Source organism: Gloeophyllum trabeum (genome assembly GCF_000344685.1).
Source record: "Gloeophyllum trabeum ATCC 11539 unplaced genomic scaffold GLOTRscaffold_00003, whole genome shotgun sequence".
NCBI classification, from domain to species: Eukaryota; Fungi; Basidiomycota; class Agaricomycetes; order Gloeophyllales; family Gloeophyllaceae; genus Gloeophyllum; species Gloeophyllum trabeum.
The window spans coordinates 1,821,363-1,845,891 of NW_006920412.1; the positions used below are offsets into that span (position 1 = coordinate 1,821,363).

Below are 24,529 nucleotides of genomic sequence, written 5' to 3' on the forward strand. Positions count from 1 at the left end.
CTGCTGAAAGGCTTCAGCCACCGTCCGCTTAGTCAGCCTCGGGGATCTCGGCGACGACATTTGTGCCAGCCGTCCTATAGCGTTCTCCTCCTCTTGTTCGTTCTGTATCCGGTAATACATTAAAAATAGATTTGTATTACATAACACTGCACGTGCGCCCTAGTAAAGGAGGAGCGAGAACGCTAAGGACGGATGGTTTAGGAGCCTGAGGGAAGTCCCCCCTTAGCCCGCTTTTGGAAGTGAACCCTACCCAAACGAGTAGCTGGGGCGCCGCAGCAGTGGTAAACCACGTGCGTGGACCTTGCCGAATATACGGCAAGGAACTTCGTGCTGTTGACTCCCCGTTGTGCTCGCAGTACTATAACCTAGTAGTTGTGATTTATCCTGTAGATAATGTACCAGGAGGAGCTACTGAGCTTTGGGACTCCCCATTGACAGTAGGAGACAGTCTGAAAAGCTACAGTTCTCTCAGCGTGATTTTTGATCCCAGTAAGGCTTCTACTGGGCCACATTTAGTGCCTCGACCCCCCCACTTTAGAGGAATTGTGTACATGAGGTTCTATGCGCTCTTGCGCATTCAGCGCGTACGTTATAGACAGTATAACCCTCGGTGTAGGGTAGAGGAAGGTCGAGACTATATACGTGCCGAGGTCCGGCAGATGCCAACCATGTGCACCTGCCGTTTTGGGCGGAGAATCCTGCCTTTTTGAGCACGCGCGAGAGCCTGGGGGGGACTTCTGCGACGCTGATACTAAACGGGTACAAGCCTCCATTAAAGACAGTTGCTCGTCTACTAAGTCTTTTTTAAGAGGCGCAGGATCAAGCCTATGACAAACTGCATGTGCTGTGTAGTCTGTTGTAGACTTGATCTCGTAGCTCATCAAGGTAGATAGCAGGCTCTCCCTCAATAACTGATCGCACGAAGTTCATATCCTGCATGTCCAGAGTGCGCGGCCGGCCTCGAGGTCTAGCATTCGGGTTGATGACTGTGCCGTATTCCGTGTAGAGTCGGAGAACTTCGAAGACTGTGCTTATGCTGCATCCCGCAAGCTCAGAAATCACTCGGAGTGTCTTGTTTTGCTCATGGCGCCAGACAATGATACGTTCACGTAGTTGTCGAGTGAGGTGAACCATGGTACCAGCCAGTCGATACTTCAAGTTCGAGACGTCGATGAATGCTATCTGACAGTCACGCAGTCACAAGAAGCCATCTCGCATATGGGTATATTTGGCTCGAACAAACAATGCTCACGGAAACCCGATTTTCGGTTTCATATGCAAACGACTGTAACAGAAGAACATCCCTACATCTTCCATTCTTGCTCCTACGTTTAAAGGCAACCATCGAGGCGGCACCGGCCGCTGCTGCAAATTTGAAGCGGTAGGCCTATGCCTCCGATCGTGCGGTGGTGCAGTCGAATCGAAGATGCTGCAAGGCGAAGCTGGGGACGAGCGGTCCCCACATCCATAATTGATGGGGCGACACTGACTCTGGCTAACAGCGCGGATCGAGAGCATGATGAATACAAGGGCGGGTGATGGCGGACTTAAGGGGTGAAGGGAGGGCGTGCTCGGCGCGGCGCGACATCCCACCGAATGGGCCGCCGAGGAGTGCCGACGCCATCGAGCCTCCGCAGGATCAGAATTTCTTGACTGATGGCCATCTTGATTATGTTGGACCCTTTCAGTGTCATGAAAGATGTCCGCCGGTGCATGTTGAACGGTGATAGTGCTATATTCGACTAGGAAATGTCGAGTCGGAGGTGATCTTGCTGCAAGTGAGCGCAGGGTTACCCGCAGTTCATCTGTTCATCCCTGCGATCACAGTCGGACCCGCTACCTTGCTCCAGCGGGACGTCGCTAGGGGGCCATAGCGCAGTTCGACTTTCTGCGGGGGAGGAAGCGGACGAGGTGGTTGAGATGCTTGAGGCGGGGCTTGAGGTGGTGGCAACTGCTGGGGAGGCTTTGCGGGCTGCCCTAGGCGAGCTTTCCATGCGTTGCGGATATCCGTGCAGCGAGCTAGGAGCTATTTCAGACCGGTAAATGAAATGGAATCCCGAATTAGCGGATGTAAATCGCACCGTCTCCTTTTCGACACCTTCAGCTATACTCTGAATGATGTTGTCCACGACTGATTTATGGTTGCCGTTCGGTTTATCGTCGCGGAAGCGTAGCATCCGCCAGTGTTCCTCTTGAGTATTCCACACGACTTCAACAATCCTTTCGTCTATCTGTTCTCCGGACGCCTTCAATCTGGAAGTGCATGATCGTCAGTTAGTGGTACAGACAAATAGCCGATGGATGTGAGCGCTAGTTAAGTCACCTTTCCCATTCTTCATCTGTAACATGCATGACATCGAAGGGCTCGTATTGGGGCATGCCTTGCTTGTCACCGGTCCAAACATACAGTGCAAAAAGAGGCTTCCTATGGAAGTCGGGCTGACTAGGGTTCGAAGGGTTGGGAGGGAAGCGTAGAACCAGCTTAAAGTCAATGCTGTTCTCCTCTGGGGGTTTCCATTTGAGGCTGAACGTGATAGTATGTCAGTTTTCCATCCAAGATCTGGAGACGCCGGAACACGAACATATTTGGATCTGTTCCAGGGGTATAGGGAGCATTAACGCAGGTGTAAATAAGGCCGTCGTTCCCGTGATGTAGTGCAGGAATGTCGACATTGAATATTTTCTCGATTCCATAAGAGAAGCTGAGGTCCTTGACCTTGACTCTGTCAAACCCCATTAGATATCTTCCGCTCTATGGAATGAATCAGGCACAAGCGGGTGCTCACTCGAAAGGTTGTTCCTGCGCCATATTCGGAAATTCACGTAGCATTTTCATGTGTGGTTTATAGAACCATTCTTTGAGTCTCTTTCAGAGGACGTTCAGATGATATCTTGGTAAAACACTCATAGCCACGTACTCCGTATCGCTTGTCCAGGGGACGCGACATTACGTTCTGATTGTCGACTACTAAGCAATCAAAGGCGAGATATCTCAAAGTCCTCTACACAGCAAACTCATGAGCAACGAACGCTAGCAATGTCGACTGACAGACGACAGTTACCTGATGCGTCCGTGGATCCTCATCCAGGACAAGTTCGCCATCCACGAGAGTGTTTCGCAACGGCATTCTTGGATCCTCATGATGCGGGAAAAATAGACCAGACACTGCACGATACGTATTGTGCCGGTCAATCTGCAGGAGAGTCAGATGTGCACGAGGATGTCAAAGTAGACGCCACACACCAAATAAACGGTCTGGTCAACATTTATTGTGCAAACAAGCAGTAGGACGCGAATACCATCGGATTTCTCGCAGACCCAGTAACTATCCATATGCGAAGGGTTGAATCTTCCGCTCATGCAACACGCGCACGAGAATACTCACTCTTGCTTTTCCAATTTCTCGATATCCTTCTTTCCAAAGCTGACAGGTTGACTGCCAGGGAAGCTGTCGAAGGGTTCAATATAACCACAATCATAACCGTACGCCACCAGCCGTACCGTTCATGGTCCAAGTGGCAAATCAAGGCCACATGTCTCTTGAGCCACATTTCCTGCTCACTCCTGGGAGGGACTGGAACCCCAGGGAGATCAGGTATTGACGGCATCCGAGAAATTCAAGCACAGTCAGATTGCGGTGAAATTTCTACAGCTTATTGCCCGGAGATAAGTGTACAGAGTTTAGCAAGTAGCAGCCAGGTCGACGTCCAAGTGAGCTAATATTTAGCGCCACACGCGCGCTCTCGCGCGCTGCTGCAGTCGCGCGAGACAGGATCAATTTGAATGAATCAGGCGCCCACGAATACCCTCAGGAATACAGCGCAATGCCCTTGGGTTTTGAGTCTATCGACATACAAGGGGATTTATACGCGAGTCGAGGTTCGCTGACATCAAGCACTCGTACATGAGCGTGTTGGGAAACTCTATAGCCGTACCACCACATTCATACGACGTACAGTGTAACAAGACAGGAGAACGAATGGAATGCATTACGAAACGAGACAGAACTATAGTGCATACATGCTGACACCTCCACCCTTCAGCGGTCCTCGGCCCATTCCTTCAATCGACGTCAGTACTAGCTCGGGTGAAATACTCAATAACACTCACATTCTCCTTCTTGATTTGAGCCTATCAGATTCAGATACATCAGCTTCAAAAGCGTTGTCTACGAGAGAGAGAAAACGGACCTCCTCCTCAGGCGTGAAGTCGTTGACAATATTGAAGAGCTTCCGGATCTCCTCCGGTGTCTTTCCCTTGATCATGTTCGCGACAGTCTTGCAGCCAACATCGCTGTAATTCCCAGTCAATAGACATAAGACGCCGCAGGGTGTACGAGCTCACAGCAGTGGCTTGATGTCCAAGTAATTTGCGGCCAAGATGATCTCAAAGAGCATTTCTTGATCAACGGCAATGAACTTCTGATCCCACTCGCTGATGTCGGTGTTACGCTTGCGCGTCTCCTCCGTGTTTTCATCCGCAGCTGGAAGGGGTTCGCCCCGGTGGTGTTCGCAGTATTCTAGCACCTGAGTGGCAGCAGTCGACATCGATCAACATGCAAGTTCAAGGCATTGATAACCCCGCATTACCTTTTTCAAGACACTGGAAGATACGTTCGGCAGAGGGATGGGCTGGTCACTTTCGCCCACATCTTGTAGGGAATGTCAGACATGCACAAAGAACCTCAATATCGGGCTTCCGCACCTTCAAGCATGTTCTTGATGAGCACCGAGCGCTCCGCAACCTCCTTGTCGACGACGAATTGCTCGTTATCGGACGTGACTAATAAGACCATCTTGTCGTTGTCGTGAGTAGAATGAAGAGTGTCGACGGAGTTGTGGGGAGAGACGAGCGTTGCAGTTGTTTGCAGGCGTGTGGCGGATCCGGATAAGGAGGCTAGAGTCGCGCCTTTATAAACGCGCGTGTTGCCACCGCCGGAGAACACGGCCACAGCGGTGTCTCAAAAGTATAATACAACATCGGCTTGCTGGTGATCATGTCCTTATTATCACTATGGCGCTTTCCGTCAATAACAAGCGGCCTCTTTTCTCCAGCTGGTGAGCGCTTTGCACCCTCAAGCGTAGCTCTTCTCACTGTCTTTGCAGGTCTAGGGTCCGTGCGTACGGCCACCAAGCGTGCTGGAGGTACCGTCCGTAACGGCGGTGGCTCTCCCGGAAAGCGTCTCGGTGTGAAGAAGTTCTCGGGTATGACCTTTCAGGCTCTTCTCATTGTAAGCTGAGACCGAAGCTTCCACCAGATCAATATGTCATCCCGGGCAACATCATAGTCCGTCAAAGAGGCACACAATTTCACCCTGGACAGCATGTGAGCTTTGTAGTCTTCGTCATCGAGTTTTGACCTTGACTCGTGCTCTACTCTGCTAGGTAAAAATGGGGCGAGACCACACCATCTATGCCACAGTCCCAGGCTACGTTCGCTTTTACAAGGAGAAGTGGATGCGGGGCGAGCGGAAATTTGTTGGGGTTGTCCTGGAACGGGGAGAGCGGTTGCCTCGAGATGACACAGCTCTAGGTCGCAGTCGGTATTTCGGGCTTGTCAATCTCGCTGCTCGTTCGACGAGTACACCAATACAGAAGACGGCTTGAATACTGCAGGTCGCTGTCATGGTCTGGCTTACTCCGGTGATACCAGTGTGTTGAACTGCTTCATTCGTGAGAGTTTTTGTCTCCTCGTTAGTTGCACGGTTGACGTCCTGGCGGTAAGTTACAATCACAAAGCCTTGGGCAAGATATTTAGTTTGCATTGCTGTTCCCAAGCTGTTTCACTGGTCGGTTGGGAGCTTTCCCTGCCAATGATCTATTTGCGGCTCAGCCTCTCAGAAGCAAGTGCCTCTGGTCTAAATATAGCCTGCATCTGAACTACATAGACAGCAACCATGAGGGCACTAATTCTGCACCCAGCTTCCCATCGCTCAGCTACTGCGTATACAACAACATGTCTGGATTTCAGCTGAATATCACGCCGTTGAAGCCGTCTGGTGAGTGCTCTGTGCAAGTTGCATCCGCGCCTCTGACGTATTCTCTAGAAATTCCACCTGAGGATACGATCCTAGCGGCTGCCAGAGAGGTACTGGAGTCGACAAAGACGTGGAAACAAGGCAAATCGTTCCACAAGAACACCGTTAAGACTTATTCCCGCCCCAAAGGGCCGAACGATAGTGCGGCCTGGTACTGCAGAGTTAGCGAGCATACTACGGAGGACGCCACTTTTGACGAGTTCTGGGATAAGCTTGGCCACGATAAAGCCCAGAATGAGAAGGAGTGCGTCCACATCACTATCATAGATACGCAAGCCATGAACTAGAGCGCCAGATTCATCGAAGACATCAAGAAGGTCACCCTCGTCAAGCGCATCTCGGACACCCAGGCTATATGGAGCATGTTCTACAACTTTCCGCCCCCGATTTCTCCCCGCGTCTTCACGGTATTGCAGACTGTGCACCTCGACCAGTCATCACCGCGTACAGGGTATTACTCAGTTCATTAGCACATGCCGCGCCCTCTTATCGTACCTTTATCCCGGATACAGGCTCATCGTCTCCATCCCGATGGATTTAAGTGGGGATCCCGAGCTGTGTCAATTACAGGAGAAAGGTGTAATGGGCCGCTATGTCAGCGTTGAGCGTATTCAAGAACTCGGGGACGGCAAGGTCGAATGGCGCATGGCCACCTCGAGTACCCCTGGTGGACGAATTCCTCAATTCGTAGCAGACAGGAGCATGGCGGGTAAAATCTCAGACGTCAGTGTAACTTATTAGCCATAGGCTAGTCAGCTGATTCCCTTGCGTCCTTGTAGGACGTCCCGCATTTCTTACACTGGTTCCACAGTGTCCGATCTCCTAGCAAAACTGAGGCAGCTCCTTCGTCAGAGTCTGCCAGCATCCCCGCCCCTGCTGCTACCCAGGGCTAGATTCCCCTGGATCGGGAACATGGCCAAGATTCCATTGTACTCTTAGAATAACTGATACCTCTCACTGGATATGCTTAGGGACCATCTATACCGGAATATTGTTGTACACAGAGAATGGGATCATCGAGACTATTTTCTGGGCTATGCCAACTCGAAATACCGTTCAACTGAGAGGTAGGATTCGTCAAGGACAATGAAAGAATGAAAGGAGAATGGCTTGCCTTCCCAGTCTGTTACAGCCTCTTTCCAGAGTTTCACTTCATGCTTTCTCGTTCCTCCGAAGTGCTCTACAAAGTCGTTCCCGAAGACCGCTTCTTCCCGCGCGATGCTCTCGGTTCGCATCATCCTCTCGGTAGAGGATTCTAGCGACAACGGCAGCATTTTGACCTATTCTAGGTTCAGCATCGTTACACAGGTTAGGACTGCGAGCGATCCTACCTTGCCTGTAGCCTTATCCTCCGGCTTCATGTGGCCGATGGGAGGACATGGCAGACTCAATTTCTTCTCGATCCCCCTCAAACCAAGTGAGAAGATCGCGCTCAGCGCGAAGTAAGGATTCATGTCCGCGCCGGGCACACGGACTTCGAACCGAGTTGCAGCTGGCGGTACTCCTGGAGGGGAGATGATACGGATAGACGCTCCTCGGGAGTCGTAGCCGTAAGTCACGGCGTTCGGTGCCCAGAAGGCTTCTCCTCCAGAAAGTCGCTTGTAGCTGTTTATATTAGGAACTAACTATAATGTTGAAAGAGGTCAGAGCTGTCGCCAGCCATTTTGGCAACTGGTACACTGACCATGGGCATGACTGCACATAGCAGGGTCAGTGCACTGCATGAGTTGACAGCTCAAGGATTTCAGGCGTACCATCGGATATTCCGTCCAGTATTCCAGCAAGGAACCATTCGGCCGTCTGACTGATGAATTTCGTGTCCTCGTAGGCAGCGCCTGCTCTTCCTGTTTTGAGCTCTTCATCTGACACTGCGAACGCGTTGCTGCCATCCTCAGTCCGAAGGGACACATGTATGTGGCTGAGGTTTCACCATCAGGACGCATCTACAAGGACGCGCAAGAGATGCGTGAAACGTACCCGCTACATCCCGGGAGCTAGAACGGAAAGCTGCAAATGAGTTAAATACGAGCAGAGTGCGTGCATACCTACATTACCCCAGGGCTTGGCCATGAAGCTGGGCATGACGCCTCTCTTCATACCGATACTCTTAACCAGGTACTTGAAGAGGATGGCATTGTCGGCCATTCTCAGAGCTGGACCGTATGCGAGTGCAGTCTCGAGGACTCCGGGACCAGTTTCCGTATCTGATTCTGGTATCTAAATCACCTCTCTCATTGTAGCGAGCATCGGACGTACGATGACCCTCAATGTCAATCCCAAAAGCCAAACTCTCCTCGAAGATATCATCAAAGTATTGCATGTTCAACTGAGGACGCAACAGTGAGTATCCGTGCACTGAGACAAATTAGCATCTATACTCTTGGCGTAACGGTAATATGGACTTACTGCCGGGCGTTAACGGTTGCAGGCCATGGAATCTCTTCTCGGCAAGAGAGTCGGGAGTCTCTGATCTTAGATTAGGTTGAGCCAACCATTGTTCGAAGACCGTACCTTTGAAGTTATAATACTATGGACAGACACCATCAGCACCCAATATTGTCGCGTGCGTGCTTCACTTTACCTCATATTCAGCCCCAGCCATGCACATCCAGCCCATGCTGGCAGCTTTGTCGGTGACCTTCTTGATGGTGCTCCGTGGACAAACAGGTATAGGTTCCTTGGTATCCGGGTCCAGGAATGAGACAAGGAAGAAAGGCACGTTGTCCTCCCATGGGATTCGGCGATAAGTATTGAGGTCAATGGAGGCTAACAGATCTCTGTATCCGTTTGCTCTATTGGAAATAAGCAACTCTGGAGAGTACACTTGGTCATGCATATCCCATCCACTAGTGGGTCGCGGAACATCATTAGACGAACACAATACACATAGGAACTTACGGACAAGGTTACGCTGCAGAAACCGAAGCCGTCTGAAGAAGCTGCTGAGAGAAACTTCTCCTTGGACTGCTCCCAAGATGAGCACGCGCCGTCAGCGACAGTCTAGAGGCATGCGTACCATGAATTTGCCTCGTAGCACGCCATCGACTGGAGGACAAAGTCAGTCCCACTTGCTTGTGAAGGCTAAAGTCCCGTACCATCGATTCCTTAAATCCAGGCCACAATCAATAAAAATTGGTTTACCTAGCCCGCGTTCTGCAACATACCTGCGACCTTTACTTTACTGTCCACGGCAAGAAGCTTTCGCAGCTCCTCCAGATTCTGTGGCGCGTGCTTGGTAGCGATCGATCCGGGCATTGCGCTCAATGAGCTTGTCGACTTCGATGAACCTGAAGTTGTGCGAGCCTGAGCAGGGCCCTTCGCAGGGCGCGTAGTATTTATCGTTCGGTCGACAACGGGAACAACCTGGGTTAGCGTGACTTGCACGAAACACGGGGCTCGATCTGTACCGCGTCATTGGGGACGATAAGAGACGCGCTACAGGCGCGCGTCACTTCTTCGAGAGATATCTGTCTGCATGGAGATTACTTCAGAGCAAGCCCCTGCTGCCGCCACTCCAGAGCCGATCCTGAACCTGGCGATACCCAGACCGGTTTCTTGTGTCTCCCAGCTTTCACCCTCCTCTCTGCTAGTTGGGTCAGGTAAGAGGAGTTCTTGGGTTATCCCTGCCCCACTAAGATCATGAAGGGGATGGTAGTCTTAGAATATACGACCTGTCCAATGGCCGAGTATGCAAAGCTATCAGAGGCATGAAGGATGAAGTATCCTCTGTACGCTGTCTTAAATCCAAAGGTTTCAACTCCGAGGTTGCCTGGGTAGCAAGTGGGACCAGCGTGAGTCTGCTCATTACTCCCGTCTACCTTGGTGCTGGTCTGACATGAGATAGATTGCTTGCTTCAGACTCGATGATCCCAAGATGATACTATCACTCGACGACGCCCAGGCACAACTTCAGTTGGGCGAGGACGAGGACGACCTAGTAAACGAGGTACGGCTCGCTAGTCTTACCAGAGGTGAGATGCACCCCTGACTGACATGGTTCAGCTAGCTGGCTTTGAGTCGTAACGGCGCGTATCTCGCCTTCGGCACAGACGCTGGGACGGTTGGCGTCGTGGATCTCTCCACGCAGCGAGTGTCTAGAATGAAAGTCCGGCACGAGAACGTGGGTGGTGCCTGGACGTCTATCATAAGTTCCACAAGTTCACTCATTTACGTTGAAACTAGATATGCGGAAGTGTCTCCTTCATCCCCGACCGTCCGAACGAACTCATAAGTGGAGGCTACGACTCTGCCGTCCTCCACCACGATTTCGTTCAAAGATCTCTCCTCTCAAGATTCGACATCGGTAAGTGACTTCTCAGAGGCATCTCACCTGCCGGCCTGAATCTGATATCTTCCGAAGCCGCTACTCCGCCGTCATCTGGTGTGTCGTTGTCGCCCCCGTTCATATTGTCAATCTCGCTCTCCACAAATGGTCTCGTTGCTGTCGGAACGGCAGACGGACGGGTATGGATAGGCGCAGGCGGTGAGAAAACGCCATCTGCAGGGAAGAAGAAAAGGAGTAGGAAATGGGAAGGCCTGAAAGAGGATGAGGGTCTCTGGATTAACGTGACGGAGGGACCGGTCGTCGCAGTGTGAGCTGACTGGACGTCCTTCTCTTGCGCATCTCGCTGAAGTGACTCTTCAGGACCTTCGTTGATCCATGTTCACTTATGACGTGCACCCTGTTGGGCACTCTTGTGATGTACTCTCTGACAAGACAAGAGGAGCGTCTTGTCGCCACTCGTCAGTGGGAAAGAGAGTCTAAAGGTCTCTTCAAGGCCAATACCATGTCGGTTGATCAAAATCACACAGTCGTGGGCGGCTTCGACAAAGATGGGAAGGGTTTATTCCATGTCTGGACTACTAAATACGCAGCTCTAGCTGTAACTTGATTATACAAAATCCTTAAAGTACGACAGTAAATCGCAATACCACGCCCTAGCCATCTGATCAAGCCTCGCTCGGCTTTTGTCTTTTGTCTTCTTCAATCTGTGCTTCCAGCCTGCGTATCCGCCTGAGGTAGGCGTCCCTCTCTTGACGCAATCTTTCCAAGAACACGTCATCGGGTATCTTACTGAAGCCAAAGAGCCCCAAGATGCGTTCACTGAAAGACTGTCGAGGCTCTGACGGTCCCGGGTCGTCCCGCGGCAGCAATGTCTCTGTCGGTCTTGGAGCCTGCACGGGCGGTTGGCTCCCGGTCGTTTCGGATTCTCTGAGGCGCCGCGAGATGTACTTGAGTCGTTGAACGAAGAACTCATTGTAACCGAGCTGTAGTAGTCCGCATAATATAGTTCCCGTGGTTATGCCCGGAAGGACCCCTGCCCGACCGCCTATGGCAACGAGGCTTATTAGACCATAAGAAGGTGCGTGAGTGTACATGGAAGGACACACGTTTCCATGCATTGAGAATTCCTCCTGTGAATGCTCCGCTCAAGGTGGTATCTAGCATCTTGTGCGATCTCATATCTGACCAGGACAGCTGCTCCCGCCCAGATGGAACAGGTTCACCGGTAGACTTGGATAGACGACGCGTCTCGAGTTCGCGTCTCCGGCGATCGCACTGCTTGCCAGTCATAGTAGACAGCAGGAGCGGGCTGATCACATACTCCCTTGCACCTGTTTCGTGATTAGCTGCAGTTCATACACAGCTTGTCAAGCACATAGCGTACTGAAAAATACAGCTGCTGCTAGGCCGCTATTGAGAGCAGCTGACCCAGCAAGCAATCCAGGATGAGCGATGCGCCTGCTGAAGGCTCCATATAAACCCGTGAACGTCGCAGCCGTTGCCGCTGAAGTGGAGACGAACATGAGCACGAAGTTCAACAAATATGTATTCAGCCAAAGAAAGACGAACGTGCATGTTGCTAAAGTACCAAGTGCGACTGTCACTGGCGCGTCGGGGTCCATCTCTCTAGCAAGCAAGGCACGTAGCAGTAGAGGTGACACTGACCCTGATCGACCTTGGAGAGCAAGGCTCGAAATATTGCTCCTTCCTTTCCTGGTATGTCATGGCTCGGAGGTAGCTTTACTGCGCCCCCGTGCAAACATGTACAAATATACCATATTGAGAAGAATGTCACGTGATGCCGGCAAACGCGGGCTTCCTGCCGCGCGCGTGTCCGGCCAGTAAGAGTGTCTTCAAGTCTGGACTAAGAGGGTCATATAGACCGGGCAAAATAGATTTTCATTGAAATCTATATAGCTGTGATACATGTGGCTGACAAGGATAATATAAAAGCTAACAGTAAGGAAAATTAATAAACCCTAACCCTAAAAGCACAAATCGAAGGATTCTGCAACGGTAGGATTTGAACTTCAGACGTCCAGCACTCAAGACAGGCCGCGTAACCGCTTCACTAAAGAGCCAATGCAGATCTCATGCATTAAAATAATATGATGGCAATATAATAGCCGTTTACTTAATACGGCTGGGTCCAGTTATTTTTAGTGACGCGGCCGGAGGGGTCGGAGGTCACATGATATTCTTCTCGAAAAGGTAATATTTGGTCGTGTTTACGCGGGGGCGCAATAGCAAAGACGATGGCTCGGTGCCCAAATAAGGCAAACCTCTGTGGATCGCATCCCGCAACTCTGGATGACTGGCTGCAAAGACTCTGACATGCATATTATACTCTACAGGAATCGAATATCGCTGATCTACACGTGTGGCACAGGAACAGATATATTTACGGCCAGGAAACAGCCCAACATTAGACCGTGCGCAAGAGCAAGTCGGAGCTGAACGGTCGCCAAATATTCGCAGTGTGATCTGAAGCACCCACAGACGCTTCCACTTGGATGCCTCGCCATGAACAAGCCTCCAGCCAGAAATCCCAGACAGACACGAAACAAGCAGGGGGTTCATCTTCATACGGCGCCCAATTGAAAGGGAGTACTAAGCGGATGCGCTCGAGAACCGGGAATGTCGTCTCACTTGCCAGAGTGAGCAAACTGATACGGAGGTAGTCGATCGACAGAGAATTGGCCTGATTATACCACGATACGGGGCGCGAAAAGTCCGGACAACCCTCAATTGTGATGCGCTTGAGATGGTGTTGGGTGGGCGCTCGATCGAATGGCACGAATATAACTCCTTCAAAGTTGAGGCTGAGTTCCGTCAGGTTTGGGCAGAGCGACAGAGCCGGCACGATTAGCGCCACTCTAGGCACTGACAGATACTGAAGGCTAGTTCCCCATGCGCTGAGGTGTTGAGTTAGATGTACGATGTCTGTGGTGGAGTAGTATTGGAGAGATGGTAGGCCCCAGTCCAGCGTAAACTTTGAGTTACGAAAGTCCGTTATCAAGGTCCGGAGTCTCGGCAGATAAAGGGACGAAGCCTTGCTCTCACGAAGCATCTTGAGCGGGGGAAGAAGCCAAAGAACCTCTACATCGGAGACTTGTGAGACAATACTTGTCAGAAAGGGTATTTCACCCCGTAGTTCCAGCCTCTTCAGTTTCTTGAGGTTTGCCAGTGGTACAAGGGCCTTCATGAAAGTGTCCGGGTAGAAGAGGTATGCCTCAGCAACACAATGAGCCGTAGAGAAAGTTACGAGATTGGGGCAGTCCTGCAGAAGGGAACACAAAGAGTTGGTATGGTCATCTTCCCACAGGTGTACGTCCTCTAGCGCGAGATCAATCCGGGAAGTCCAAAAACCGCAGCCCCGGTGAGTTGAGTGAGGCTTGCCACGACCGATTGCATCCTTGAATTGAGTTGCTTGTTCGCCATTCCTGATCACGACATGTTCGTACAGAAATTCCGCGATGAAGGTATGCCAAGACTTAGAAACGAGACTGAGAGAGAGCTTCGTGGCCATAGCGTGCCGATAACGAGCAAAGAAATTTATCCCGTGCTCATCCCTGGAGTAGGCAATGAGAGAATCATGGTCCATCACGTCAGTTGCGCCAGGGATCCAGGTAGCCAGCCGTAGAATGATTAACCATATTTCCGGGGGTAATTTGGGAGAAAGGGTCGATACAGTAGTACTTCTGTTGCATTTCACCTGAACAGGCACCATGCGTAAAGAGGAGTAAGATGTGGTGGCGCTGCCCAAGACGTTGGAACCGGCCAAGATATGCAACACACGAGTTAGCGACATATCTTGCAACATATGTAAATCCTTTCTTTTCGTCCTGATTTCCTGAGTACAGTTCAGCAACCAAAAAGGTATAGCAACTTACACTAAGAAAGGAGCCCAGTTGCGTCGGTGGAAAGAGGCAGACAAAGGGCCAACGCGACTGAACCGGATGAAGTGTGGCTATTATGGATGAGATCTGAGGCCTGAGGACGCGTCGCGACACGCCACAGAATTTAAAATACCTGACACAATGCCTTACGTAATGAGAAATTATCTGTAGATCTTCTGAAGTTAGGCCTCAGACGCCACCGAAAACAAGGTGGACTACGATGACCGCTGTGCCAGACAGCGAACGGATAGCTGTGCCTCCACGAAAACGACGGCGCTCTCACGTCTATGGGGTATCCTCTGAGGAGAAGAGATCCCAAACCCTCCGTCTTTTCGCGCCATTCAGGGCGCTCGGCCTTGTAACAAATCATGTTCCATTCGTCTTGCAAACTCGTTCTTTCAAAGGCGCGACTGAGGGCCCCAGGACACACATTCTGACATGCCTCGGAAGGTCATGGGCACTCTGGGAAGGCGGGAAGATGGGATTGCTGTTTGTCGGTGAGTGAGTGATCTTTGGTCCCTGCATCGCAAGTTCTGAAGGCTGTCTGCTCTGAACATAGGACCTGAGGCACCGCACGCAATATCCAGTTTATCAATGGATGGGGATGTCGTATGGGCAGCTTCTGGCCCATTGGTGATCAAGTACCTGCGAGGGAAGGAGGTGAGGGACCCCTCGCATGGCATTCGTGTACGACCTTTCACGGTGTTCTTTGACTATAGATCATCCGACTCGAGAATCCCCTGGGCTCACATCTATCTTCCCTGGCAATATTTGGGTCGCAGCTTATGGCCTTGACCCAAGACGGAAAAAGACTGCTTGTATGGGATAAGGAGAGTGGAAGTGAGTGCATCTGGACCACAAAATGTGGGAGTATGGCTCAATACTGCTTTGGACGCGTATAGGCCTGGATTCTACCGTTGAATTTGAACCCGGTTTTACCGCAACGTCGCTCTTACACCCGGCTACCTACATCAATAAAGTACTGGTTGGGAGTATGGAGGGTAGTCTTCAACTATGGAATATTCGTACCCAGTCAGTGACTGCACCAGCTCCAAGAGAGCTTCCTCTAATATCACTATGCTCTCAGGGCCTGTATTCACAAATATTCTTCATCGTCCCTCCTTGTTTCCCCTTCGGCTGCCGCTGCTGATGGTTCATCGTATGCAATAACGGCCCTGACTCAGTCTCCGGCTATCGATGTAGTTGGCATCGGCTTCGCTACGGGCGAGATATCGGTTTACGACGTGCGTGCTGACGAGCGCTTAATGAGAATGTTTATGGAAGGTGGAAATATCAGAGCCCTTGGATTCCGAAGCGGTGAGCCTCCCACTGACATTCCTTCGGCTACGCTAATTGCCTTCATGTGGATTAGATGGGCATCCCATCCTAGCAACAGCGTCGTCAATTGGACACATCGCCCTGTGGGATTTGAATGCCGGAGGGCAGCTCTTGCATATCGTCCGCGGAGCGCATGATGGACCTGTTGTTGCTGTTGAATGGGTCCCCGGCCAGCCGGTCATGATCAGTTCCGGAGAAGACAACAGCGTCAAAGTCAGTTGTTCACGTTCTTGTCGTTGTCCAAGTATTCACGTGTTTAATTAGTACTGGCTATTTGATTCCCCCACTGCACCTCCGCGACTGTTGAAATACCGCTCAGGTCATCACGCTCCTCCACATCTAATTAGATATTACGGCGAGGACGGCAAGCAGCTCCTTTCAGCGTCCCGAGACAGGAGTCTCAGGTGTACATCCATCGTGCGAGACTCGAGATCGTTCGAGATGTCACAGGGTACGGCATATACCAAGGGTATTTGAATGAGACTGATCCAATAGCTTGTAGGTTCTCTTGCGAAGAAGGCGTCTACATTATCGATCCCTTTGACTTCGCTCAAGTTTCCCCCAATCGTTGCACTCTCGTACTCCACTACAAGATCTAAGGATTGGGACGACGTGTTGACCGCACATACCGACGAGAGTTGTGCTAGAACTTGGTCGACCTTGAACAAGAGATTAGGTAAACATACATTCACCTTCACCGAGTCCGCAAAGGGAAAGGCTCGAGTTGGTTCTGTGAAGGTTAGTAAGCATATAGAAATGCCTTTCCGATTGCGAATCTAAAATCAGTTTAGGCGGTTTGTGTGACAGCATGCGGCAATTTCGGCGTAGCTGGGACCTCGACGGGTGCTATCTACACTTGGAACATGCAATCCGGGATGAGAAGGAAGAACTATGACCTTGGTCCTTGCCCTCCGCAGGTGACGAGTCGCTTCCGGGCATCCTCCAAGAAAGAAGGACGATGCGTCACTGGGATAGCAACTGATGCCCTGAATCGGGTCGTCATAGTTAGCACTCTGGACGGCACGATAAATGTGAGCACCTGCTGTAGGATGCAGCAACGTCGTAGTTGACATTGGATGCAGTTCTTCGACTTCCACACTACAAAACTAGAACATAGTCTTGTTCTGCCGTCTTCCGCCGTGACAATCACGCTACAGCGTGACACGGGACTATTGGCAATTGTATCTGACGACCTTGTCGTTCGCATTGTCGACATAGAGACACGACGAATTGTACGGGAGCTAGGTGGTTTCAAAGGTCGCGTGCTTGATATCGTAGGTCCACCCATTGTATCTAACGAAGATGACTGAATCATGCTATGCCACAGGCATTTTCCCCAGACAGTCGCTGGCTTATTGTCTCATCTTTGGACCGCGTGGTCCGAACATTTGATCTACCTACTGGTCATTTGATTGATGCATTTCGCACGTCAAGTGCCGCCACCAGCATATCATTCTCCCCTACGGGCGATTTTTTAGCCACAGCGCATGTTGACAGTGTAGGAGTCTACCTATGGTATGTTCGCTCAGTGGATCATAGTGTATTCGTTTGAAAGACGCTTTCAACCTCTGCAGGGCTAATCGCGCCCAATACGCCGAAGTATCGTTCCAGAGCATTGATGACGAAGATCTGACTGAGGTCGGTCTGCCGTCAATGCATGGCATGGACGAAGAGGAGGAAGGTCAGCGAATTACATATTAATACCCCAGCTTCAGACCTGTCTAAAGTTATACCTGCCCTAGCTGTGGAAGGCTTGGCGCTCTCTGCTTTGCATGACACCCCGAAGGACGCCTTTGTTGCCGCTCCTCAACTAGAGGGTGACTTGGTGACACTCACACTACTTCCAAGGTCCCGTTGGCAGACGCTGCTCAACCTGGAAGTTATCCAAGTATGGCATCACATTGCCACGTGTTAACTGCGTCAGACTGACCTTGGCCCTGCTCCACAGCAACGCAACAAACCCAAGGAACCACCGAAGCAGCCTGAAAAGGCACCGTTCTTTCTACCGACGTTGCCAGGCCTGGAACCGAGGTTTGCTGTCGAGCAGAAAGCTAAGGAAGAAAAAGCTAAGCAAGATACCAAACGGCTTCAGAAGGCTGCAGCCGAGTCAGACAGTACATTCCAGAAAAGGCTTGAAGCAGAGTCTGTGGACGGCGATTGTGAGTCGATATCTCATTACCTATGAGCAGATCTTCTCATCACATGTGTGAAGTCGAGGCATTCTTCAATTATGCGAAATCCCTATCACCCGCTGCCTTGGACCTCGAACTACGTTCACTTGTGGCATTAGATTCTGTGCAATTATTCCTCAGAGCAATGACGCAGCGCTTGCGGTCGCGACGGGACTTCGAGGCCGTGGAAACTATGCTAGCGGTTTTCCTCCGCATGCATGGCGACATACTCATCGCCAATGCGGAGGTTCGCGATGACCTCCAACTGCTGCTGGACGCGCAGCGCCGGGAGAGCGACAGAATCATGGAACTGATTGCGTCGTCACTAGGCACCTTAGGGTTCATCAGGGACACGTTGTAACTACATTTCCATTCTCTACCTTGTGAACAGTCACAATCAGACGTCGCACCCAAGCCCCCCCGGACACTGACAGCACTCGCTAAATCACGGCATACCCGACTCGGTTTATGAGTCAAATGTCAAACCCATCGGTATAGGAAGAGCGTATGCTCGTTTTTCCTGCGCTATGCAGTCTGCATCTTTACAGTGTTGCATCGCTGATAGGACGCTCTGTCGAGCCGTAAGTATGTATTCCTGTGGGCTGTGTTTCACTGCGGACAGCTCGCCCAATTTCGCCGGAGTTGTAATTTCTCCCGATTTACAGGTAAGGTGGTATCGGTGGCCGGAGGCCATGGACCCTAGCACTTGTCGGAAATTTCCAAATCGCCTTACGAGGCCTTGCAAGGCTTCCCAATGCGGCAAGGGCGGACCGCCTTACGAAACATCAGTAAACCTTACCATGGACCTTGCCATGGATCTTACAACGGCATTGCCACGGTCTTGCCGGGCGGCAGCACGGGGATATCAGCGGCTAGTCTGAGGACCTGTCGTGTATGGCATAACCAAAAATGGAATGCTGTTTTCAGAAGTGTGCACATAAGGATTCGAACCTGGACCCTTTCAAATACTGGATGAAATAGTACCTATGTAGTAAACAGACGCAATAACCACTCCGCCAGAGCTGATACTAAGCTTGATACTTAGTATAATATATTGTAATAGTGGTCGAGGACTTTCCACTCCCCATGTTCCATGTCTGCATAGGAACAAATATATAAGTAATATAAGTAATATACAATATCAAGGAGACAAAGAGCAAGACAGAAACGATGAAGAAAGCGAGAAAACTGGTGCCTATAGTGAAAGTACCGGCCATGGGTGCCTTGCCATGCAACGATAGCCATCTGAGCCATGTCCCTCGCTTGCCATATAGGGACATGCGTGGGAAGGTCGTTGCCATTGGCTGGCAAGGCCGTGGTAACGCCGGTCCCTTGGAAGGCAGTTTCCGAATTTCCGACACTGGCTAGTGCTGGCAATTCTACGACTCAAGTCCGGTCATCCCGCTGACAGGTAATTGAGACAGGAATCACGCATCAGGACAGGCACGGATCCGGGCACGCCGGAGATGATGGAGACGGTTGAGCCCAAGGACAGAGGCACTCTTGCTTTCTTCCTTCGGTATCAGCCTACCGCCATGGATGCGTTTTCTGCAAGCTGCGAATGGTGAGTTGGGCACTTCGAATCCATACGCGATAGGGTCCCGAATACCGGAAGACTCAAATCGTTGGAGCTACTGTACGCCGCGATCACGTGCCCCATAGCCGCCTTGATGTCACAGTCAGATGCCCCTCCTGATGTGGGCTGTGTGGCGTCTATGGGGTCGTATGCTCTACCAAGTTTTGATCTATCCCTTTGATAAATCCCAGCAGTCGGATTGATGCCGCCCGTAAAAGCTGGACATCTAACCATCCAGGTATACCGCCAAATGTATAAAATGTGGCTACCAGAAGGCAAGGTCTACCAGGTTCATCCTCACCTTGCCTTCTCCGAGCCCGGTTGCTCTCGCCTTCCCAACGCTTGTCATTCTGGACGACTCACGCCTGGTCGCGTCTCAACTTCTACGAATTTTAATAGCCAACTTCACAATAATGCGTGCTTTCTCCGTCGTGCTTCTTCCCCTTTCCGCCGCTCTCCTTGCTTCGGCAGGCCCTGTCGACCGCAGAGCAGCTTTCACACTGGCTAATGGACAGGCTGCTCAGAATTTGAACGCTCATTTCGCCACTCTTACGCCGGACTCCCCCTGTACAGATGGGCAGAATGCCTGCATAAATGGGCAATTTGCTCAGTGCGCTGGAGGCAAGTTCGCCATTACTGGATGTGCCGGCGGACTGCAATGTGTTGCGCTTCCCCTCGTGAACTCCCCTGGTACAAGGTCAGTATATGCACATTATCCCAGCGTCCATGGAACTAACCGATAGACATAGTGTAACGTGCGATACCGCCGCCGACGCTGCTGCACGAATCGCTGCCACCGGGGCCACTGGTGGTTTGACCGGCAGATCGTTACCAGAGTCGTCAATTGAGAAGCGTGCGGCATTTACCTTGGCCAACGGACAGGCTGCCCAGGCTCTCAATGCGAAATTCGCAACTTTGGCCCCCGACTCCTCATGCACTCCCGGTGAAAATGCCTGCGTGAACGGTCAGTTCGCTCAATGTGCGAACGGCAATTTCGTCACGTTCCCTTGTGCGGGTGGCCTGCAATGCGTAGCGCTTCCGTTGGTTAACTCCGCCGGAACCAGGTACGCATTGACCCGCTCCTCTATCCCGAATTCGTTGTTCATCTTTGATGATTCTCAGCATCACTTGCGATACGACCGCCGATGCTGTAACGCGGATCGCCGCTACTGGTGCATCCGGAGGACTGACGGGACGTTCCCTTGAAGCGTAAGTGGTCCAGCTGCTTCATTTGTGGTGCAGACCATAACATCGCTCTGCCCTCAGACGTCAAGCCACGGCCCCGCCTGCATGTGCAGCGAAGGCTAAGCGTTCTACGGATATGGAGTTGGTGCGCCGCATCGCACAGTCCGACCTCCCAGCAGTTGCACAGAGTTGGCAAGACTTGTGCCTGAAGAGTGGGGGCGACATCACCACGAACAGCCCTTGTGTCACCTTAGCCGGCGTGAATGGGATCAATGCTCTGCTTGCCAACTCAGACCCCTGCGCGCAACAGGACAACGCCGATGCTATGATTGATTTCGCCAAGTCTGCTGGCGTCACGAACCAGGACGCTCTGATTGCCAACGCGATTGCGTTCCGCAAGCACCCGAGGAATGCTCTGAACATTAACGGCGTTGTGCCTTCGACGCCTTTCTGCACTCGTGCTCCAAGGAACCCTGAACTTCAGGGAGTTGTCAACGCCCAGCTGGACGGTGTCAATCCCGGCTTGTTCGGCTCTCCTGCTCTTGGTGTCTTTGCCTTCGGTGCCGGTGAGGAATACTCTTCCGGGTTGCTGTTCCCTGAGCTGATTTCCGCCTCCCGCAGCTGGCACATGCCCATTCGGTCAGACTCCTGACGTGGCAACGTGCACCTGCAACTAAGAGCTCGTGATGATATTATTCCCATCCTACGACCAGAATCACGCAAATATTTATTTTCCTATTTATTGGCTATTCTCGTTCGAGGGTTGCAACTGTGATCAATTGTATATTTGCTGCATTATTAGAACCGGAATGACAAGCATTTGGGCTGGTGCATAACGAATCTTGGAAGAGTGCGCTCGGAGGTGCACTGAGTAACGCCCGCGCGGTTTCATCGAAGGACTCTCTGAGCTTCTTCTGATTGGCTATCGCTCACCCGGGAGGAGTGGGGCTTCAAGCCGAATGCAGTGCAGCCACGTGGTTCCAGTCAACAGAGAACCTGGCCCATCCAGCTCAGACTTGCACCATGGATCCTTCCTCGCCTCCCCCCGTCGCTGATGACGCGCAGCAGTTTGTCAAGCCAGAAGTGGCCCCGCTGCTACACCCGATATCCACCCAGACTCTGGCGATCGCGTCCTTGTCTCTGGCTGTTGCACTTCTGGCTGGTTCGTCGCATACCGACGTTGATCGAATAGCTTCAATCTCACGTCTTCGTAGTCTTTGTGCTCTTTATTAGAAGAAAAGCCACATCCACAGGGAATGCGGTGCTTCTTGTGGGACCTTGTGATTCAGGCAAGACCGCCATCCTGTCAACGGTGAGTAGCTTGGTGGCGCCGTATGATATCTGATATCTCATCTTCACGTATCGCTAGCTTGTATACAATCAAACGCTCCCGACCCACACGTCGCTCCAGACAAATACGTCTCTAGTTGCTCTCTCAAGTACCCAGAAGCCTCTGGAGGTTATCGACGTTCCAGGTCATCCTCGTATACGGGATCAGTTCAAGGAGCATCTGCCTCAAGCGAAAGCCATCGTATTTGTCGTGGACTCGAGTACTGTCTCCAGAAATGGGCCAGCTGTAGCCGAGTAAGTCCCTCCGCGATGGGTGTTAGTTCCTTCATGGATCAAACCTTTGTACCAGGCATCTCCACCGGGTTCTTCATGCCGTCACGTCGCTGCCCCCATCGCAACACACGCCGGCTTTGGTAGTTTGTTGTCACAAGACCGACCTACTCAAGTCTGTCTCTGGTGGCGGACCCGCTGATCAGCTGGCCATTAATCGGGTGCGAAGTATCCTCGAGCGGGAGCTCGAAAAGAGAAGAATCTCCCAATCGGGAGTCGGTGTTGAGGGACTCGGTGAAGAGGGCGAGGATATGAGTGAGATGGGTGGACTGGAGTGTAGCGGACCTGGCGGGACATTCAGGTTTGCTGAGTGGGAGGGGGGAGAAGTCGACTTTGTTGGGACGTCAGTCACGGTCGGGAAGCGAAACGAAGTTGTGGATGAGAAGGCGCTACCAGATGGTCTCACGCCGTTACGGGAGTGGATTGAGCGGCTATCATAAACCTATTTGTGAGGGATTTTAGTCTATCGACCGCATGATCCAGGCGCTGAAGCCAACTGCAGCGTATTTTGGAGCCGGAATCGTATCTGAGCTTAGTGATATACCGTCACGCACAGCGTCGCAGATTTGAATGTCTTCCTTGCTACTTTGGCTCAAGAACGTATAGTCATCGCCAGCAAAGGGGAGTGGCCTTCTGATGCCCTGGTGCGATCCGTGTTGTCTTCCGAATTCTAGGCTGAAATGCTGCAAGGTCGTAAGTACGTACGTTTGCGTAGTATGCCAGACATCCGCAACGTTTGCCTAATATAATACTGATTGCAAGGAGATTCACAGAAGCCATGCCAGTCGATAATCCCTGCATCACGTGGGTGATGTGAGACAATGTAGTTTCGAACAGGGAGGAGTATACATTACGTTCCGAAACCTGACCAGCTGTTCCTTTCTTGAGTATCACGACCACCATGAGCCAAAACACGGATGCATCGGGTATGGCCAATAGTCCTGGACCCGCCAAATGCGCGGTGTGCGGTCAAAACGCAGAGAAACGATGCAGCCGATGTAAGGACGTTTTCTGTGAGTGCTCTCATTGACATGGTGCGTGCGAAGTCGTACTGACTGCGACTTACTCAGACTGTAGTGCTGAACACCAGACACAGGTGCCCGGATCGTATAGTTCTTCTAGATGCGAGAGATGCTGATACCCCAAAGGCCTGGCCTTCGCATAAGAGCATATGTCATAACGCGGCCGCCTAGTATCTTGCTGGTGTCACTCGACAAGGAGGAATTCCTTGACAGCATGTACAAGACCCTCTTCAAGAAGCTCCGAACCAAAGCGAATGTCTCCAGTGTCGAGACAAGCTCCGCCACGGAGTCGGCTCTTGCTGCACGGAAATACGCAGCAGTTCTTCTAACAGACGGAGGACTGGCGCAGCCCAAACACAGGCGCACTGCGCAAAGCCTTGCAGAGTACGCCCGCACTGGCGGCACGGTGATCGCTGGACTGCACTGGGCAACTTTCACGAACCTTTCTTATAACAACGAGTTCTGGAGGGACGCATGGGGGTTGCCGTGGAAAGCCGGCTCGTACCACCGAACCACGTTTGCGCTCAATTTCTCTTCGACAGCAGCACAGGTGCGAGACTGCTACACGGTTTCGAGAGGGTTCAGCATGAAGGCGCTACACCTTAAGGGGATCAGGCCGGAGGAAGGGATGTACTATCCAAGTGACGATGCCCGGCTTCAGTCGCTAGTCTTCCCTGCGGAGCCCATTCAAGATCACGATGAGTCGCCTGTGGTACTGGCACTTAAAGGATTACCGCCCATGCATTACTCGCAACTGGCATGGTATGTACTACTATCAATATTTTTCGTACGCAGGAGATTGGTAGGAGGGCCGCCGGGTGCACTACCCCAATCCAAATCGGACAAGTCCGAGAGTCAACATGGCCAAACAGAGACCGCTATATAAGGCGCGGCTGTTGGAAAATGTTCCTTGTCCGTCGCAGCCTTTTAGACAGTGCCCGTCCCTTCTACTCACATTACGGTGGACGAGGCGATGTGGTATGCGTAGAGAGATGTCGGGGCGGTATAAGAGCTCACCCGCTTGGTTTTCACCCCATGGTGCCGTGAGTGTCAGACTTCCCCCACATATCTTGTGCAAGTACTTTTGGAATAAATACGTTTCTGTGACCGTCCATTGGATTATTGTGCAGAACAAGCAAAGACATCCGAGAACACCGCCTTAGTACTGAGGCCTTAGGCCTGCTACATAGCACCTGAAGCAGCCTAGAAACATTGCAGAGGGAAGATGTTCTGCGGCCGTATTTTCTCAGTAGACGTGTACACGGTCAAGGTTGGGCAGTGCACAATTAAGGGGAGGGTCACGCAGTAAGGCGAAAAAACGGTTGGAAGCAGATGGCACATGCAGTCGTAGAGAGCAAAGTAAAGAAAAACAGGACATCTGGAGGAGACTCCGTT

The 24,529-nt window shown here is 51.6% G+C and overlaps 13 protein-coding genes across 13 annotated transcripts; 7 read left to right on the forward strand and 6 right to left on the reverse strand.

The window, feature by feature from the left end:
• Positions 1–825: 825 nt before the first annotated feature.
• On the reverse strand, positions 826–1,134 carry GLOTRDRAFT_35864 (uncharacterized protein; the record flags this gene model as incomplete). The annotated part of the gene is made up of 1 exon (XM_007864673.1): positions 826–1,134. One exon carries the CDS (start codon positions 1,132–1,134, stop codon positions 826–828), a length of 309 nt encoding a protein of 102 aa, XP_007862864.1.
• Positions 1,135–1,619: 485 nt separating this feature from the next.
• On the reverse strand, positions 1,620–3,609 carry GLOTRDRAFT_72544 (mRNA capping enzyme, alpha subunit; the record flags this gene model as incomplete). The annotated part of the gene is made up of 10 exons (XM_007865316.1): positions 1,620–2,026; positions 2,082–2,253; positions 2,324–2,524; positions 2,583–2,723; positions 2,787–2,866; positions 2,919–3,002; positions 3,063–3,194; positions 3,245–3,326; positions 3,387–3,449; positions 3,503–3,609. The coding sequence occupies 10 exons, from the start codon at positions 3,607–3,609 to the stop codon at positions 1,802–1,804; spliced, it is 1,287 nt and encodes a 428-aa protein (XP_007863507.1). The 3' UTR covers positions 1,620–1,801.
• Positions 3,610–3,796: 187 nt separating this feature from the next.
• On the reverse strand, positions 3,797–4,899 carry GLOTRDRAFT_72546 (uncharacterized protein). Its single transcript, XM_007865317.1, has 6 exons — positions 4,706–4,899; positions 4,591–4,652; positions 4,346–4,527; positions 4,192–4,294; positions 4,112–4,132; positions 3,797–4,061 (listed from the first exon to the last, which is right to left on the reverse strand). The coding sequence occupies exons 1-6, from the start codon at positions 4,794–4,796 to the stop codon at positions 4,041–4,043; spliced, it is 480 nt and encodes a 159-aa protein (XP_007863508.1). The 5' UTR covers positions 4,797–4,899; the 3' UTR covers positions 3,797–4,040.
• A 31-nt stretch (positions 4,900–4,930) lies between these two features.
• GLOTRDRAFT_110115 (uncharacterized protein) lies at positions 4,931–5,705 on the forward strand. The gene is made up of 4 exons (XM_007865318.1): positions 4,931–5,058; positions 5,107–5,205; positions 5,259–5,326; positions 5,386–5,705. Exons 1-4 carry the CDS (start codon positions 4,998–5,000, stop codon positions 5,605–5,607), a joined length of 450 nt encoding a protein of 149 aa, XP_007863509.1. The 5' UTR covers positions 4,931–4,997; the 3' UTR covers positions 5,608–5,705.
• Positions 5,706–5,956: 251 nt separating this feature from the next.
• On the forward strand, positions 5,957–7,556 carry GLOTRDRAFT_110116 (uncharacterized protein; the record flags this gene model as incomplete). The annotated part of the gene is made up of 7 exons (XM_007865319.1): positions 5,957–5,999; positions 6,075–6,282; positions 6,334–6,489; positions 6,551–6,761; positions 6,818–7,100; positions 7,155–7,318; positions 7,370–7,556. The coding sequence occupies 5 exons, from the start codon at positions 5,957–5,959 to the stop codon at positions 6,929–6,931; spliced, it is 732 nt and encodes a 243-aa protein (XP_007863510.1). The 3' UTR covers positions 6,932–7,100; positions 7,155–7,318; positions 7,370–7,556.
• Positions 7,073–9,436, reverse strand: GLOTRDRAFT_114745 (glutamine synthetase/guanido kinase; the record flags this gene model as incomplete). Its single annotated transcript, XM_007865320.1, has 14 exons — positions 9,203–9,436; positions 9,134–9,142; positions 9,055–9,083; positions 8,941–9,002; positions 8,620–8,884; positions 8,550–8,565; positions 8,445–8,504; positions 8,295–8,393; positions 8,088–8,242; positions 8,016–8,032; positions 7,793–7,956; positions 7,370–7,659; positions 7,153–7,318; positions 7,073–7,098 (listed from the first exon to the last, which is right to left on the reverse strand). The coding sequence occupies exons 1-14, from the start codon at positions 9,291–9,293 to the stop codon at positions 7,073–7,075; spliced, it is 1,449 nt and encodes a 482-aa protein (XP_007863511.1). The 5' UTR covers positions 9,294–9,436.
• Positions 9,437–9,513: 77 nt separating this feature from the next.
• Positions 9,514–10,930, forward strand: GLOTRDRAFT_104200 (WD40 repeat-like protein; the record flags this gene model as incomplete). The annotated part of the gene is made up of 7 exons (XM_007865321.1): positions 9,514–9,637; positions 9,675–9,829; positions 9,883–9,984; positions 10,045–10,158; positions 10,221–10,341; positions 10,399–10,630; positions 10,684–10,930. 7 exons carry the CDS (start codon positions 9,514–9,516, stop codon positions 10,928–10,930), a joined length of 1,095 nt encoding a protein of 364 aa, XP_007863512.1.
• Positions 10,931–10,988: 58 nt separating this feature from the next.
• GLOTRDRAFT_126778 (uncharacterized protein) lies at positions 10,989–11,846 on the reverse strand (the record flags this gene model as incomplete). Its single annotated transcript, XM_007865322.1, has 3 exons — positions 10,989–11,368; positions 11,430–11,654; positions 11,708–11,846. The coding sequence occupies 3 exons, from the start codon at positions 11,844–11,846 to the stop codon at positions 10,989–10,991; spliced, it is 744 nt and encodes a 247-aa protein (XP_007863513.1).
• A 902-nt stretch (positions 11,847–12,748) lies between these two features.
• GLOTRDRAFT_91738 (uncharacterized protein) lies at positions 12,749–13,927 on the reverse strand (the record flags this gene model as incomplete). The annotated part of the gene is made up of 1 exon (XM_007865323.1): positions 12,749–13,927. The coding sequence occupies one exon, from the start codon at positions 13,925–13,927 to the stop codon at positions 12,749–12,751; it is 1,179 nt and encodes a 392-aa protein (XP_007863514.1).
• A 515-nt stretch (positions 13,928–14,442) lies between these two features.
• GLOTRDRAFT_37297 (Utp21-domain-containing protein) lies at positions 14,443–18,092 on the forward strand (the record flags this gene model as incomplete). The annotated part of the gene is made up of 15 exons (XM_007864775.1): positions 14,443–14,719; positions 14,782–14,882; positions 14,942–15,062; positions 15,125–15,254; positions 15,310–15,539; positions 15,595–15,773; positions 15,825–16,011; positions 16,063–16,283; positions 16,352–16,591; positions 16,643–16,834; positions 16,888–17,075; positions 17,135–17,241; positions 17,303–17,448; positions 17,509–17,719; positions 17,773–18,092. 15 exons carry the CDS (start codon positions 14,443–14,445, stop codon positions 18,090–18,092), a joined length of 2,850 nt encoding a protein of 949 aa, XP_007862966.1.
• A 1,502-nt stretch (positions 18,093–19,594) lies between these two features.
• On the forward strand, positions 19,595–21,317 carry GLOTRDRAFT_137034 (uncharacterized protein). The gene is made up of 5 exons (XM_007865324.1): positions 19,595–20,004; positions 20,057–20,371; positions 20,430–20,516; positions 20,574–21,058; positions 21,114–21,317. The coding sequence occupies exons 1-5, from the start codon at positions 19,721–19,723 to the stop codon at positions 21,167–21,169; spliced, it is 1,227 nt and encodes a 408-aa protein (XP_007863515.1). The 5' UTR covers positions 19,595–19,720; the 3' UTR covers positions 21,170–21,317.
• A 379-nt stretch (positions 21,318–21,696) lies between these two features.
• GLOTRDRAFT_35828 (P-loop containing nucleoside triphosphate hydrolase protein) lies at positions 21,697–22,552 on the forward strand (the record flags this gene model as incomplete). The annotated part of the gene is made up of 4 exons (XM_007864669.1): positions 21,697–21,804; positions 21,862–21,918; positions 21,952–22,076; positions 22,132–22,552. Coding segments are annotated over 4 exons (711 nt in total), but the record flags the coding sequence as incomplete, so codon positions are not given.
• Positions 22,553–23,306: 754 nt separating this feature from the next.
• Positions 23,307–23,849, forward strand: GLOTRDRAFT_26413 (uncharacterized protein; the record flags this gene model as incomplete). The annotated part of the gene is made up of 1 exon (XM_007864622.1): positions 23,307–23,849. A coding segment is annotated over one exon (543 nt), but the record flags the coding sequence as incomplete, so codon positions are not given.
• Between the last annotated feature and the right edge of the window lie 680 nt (positions 23,850–24,529).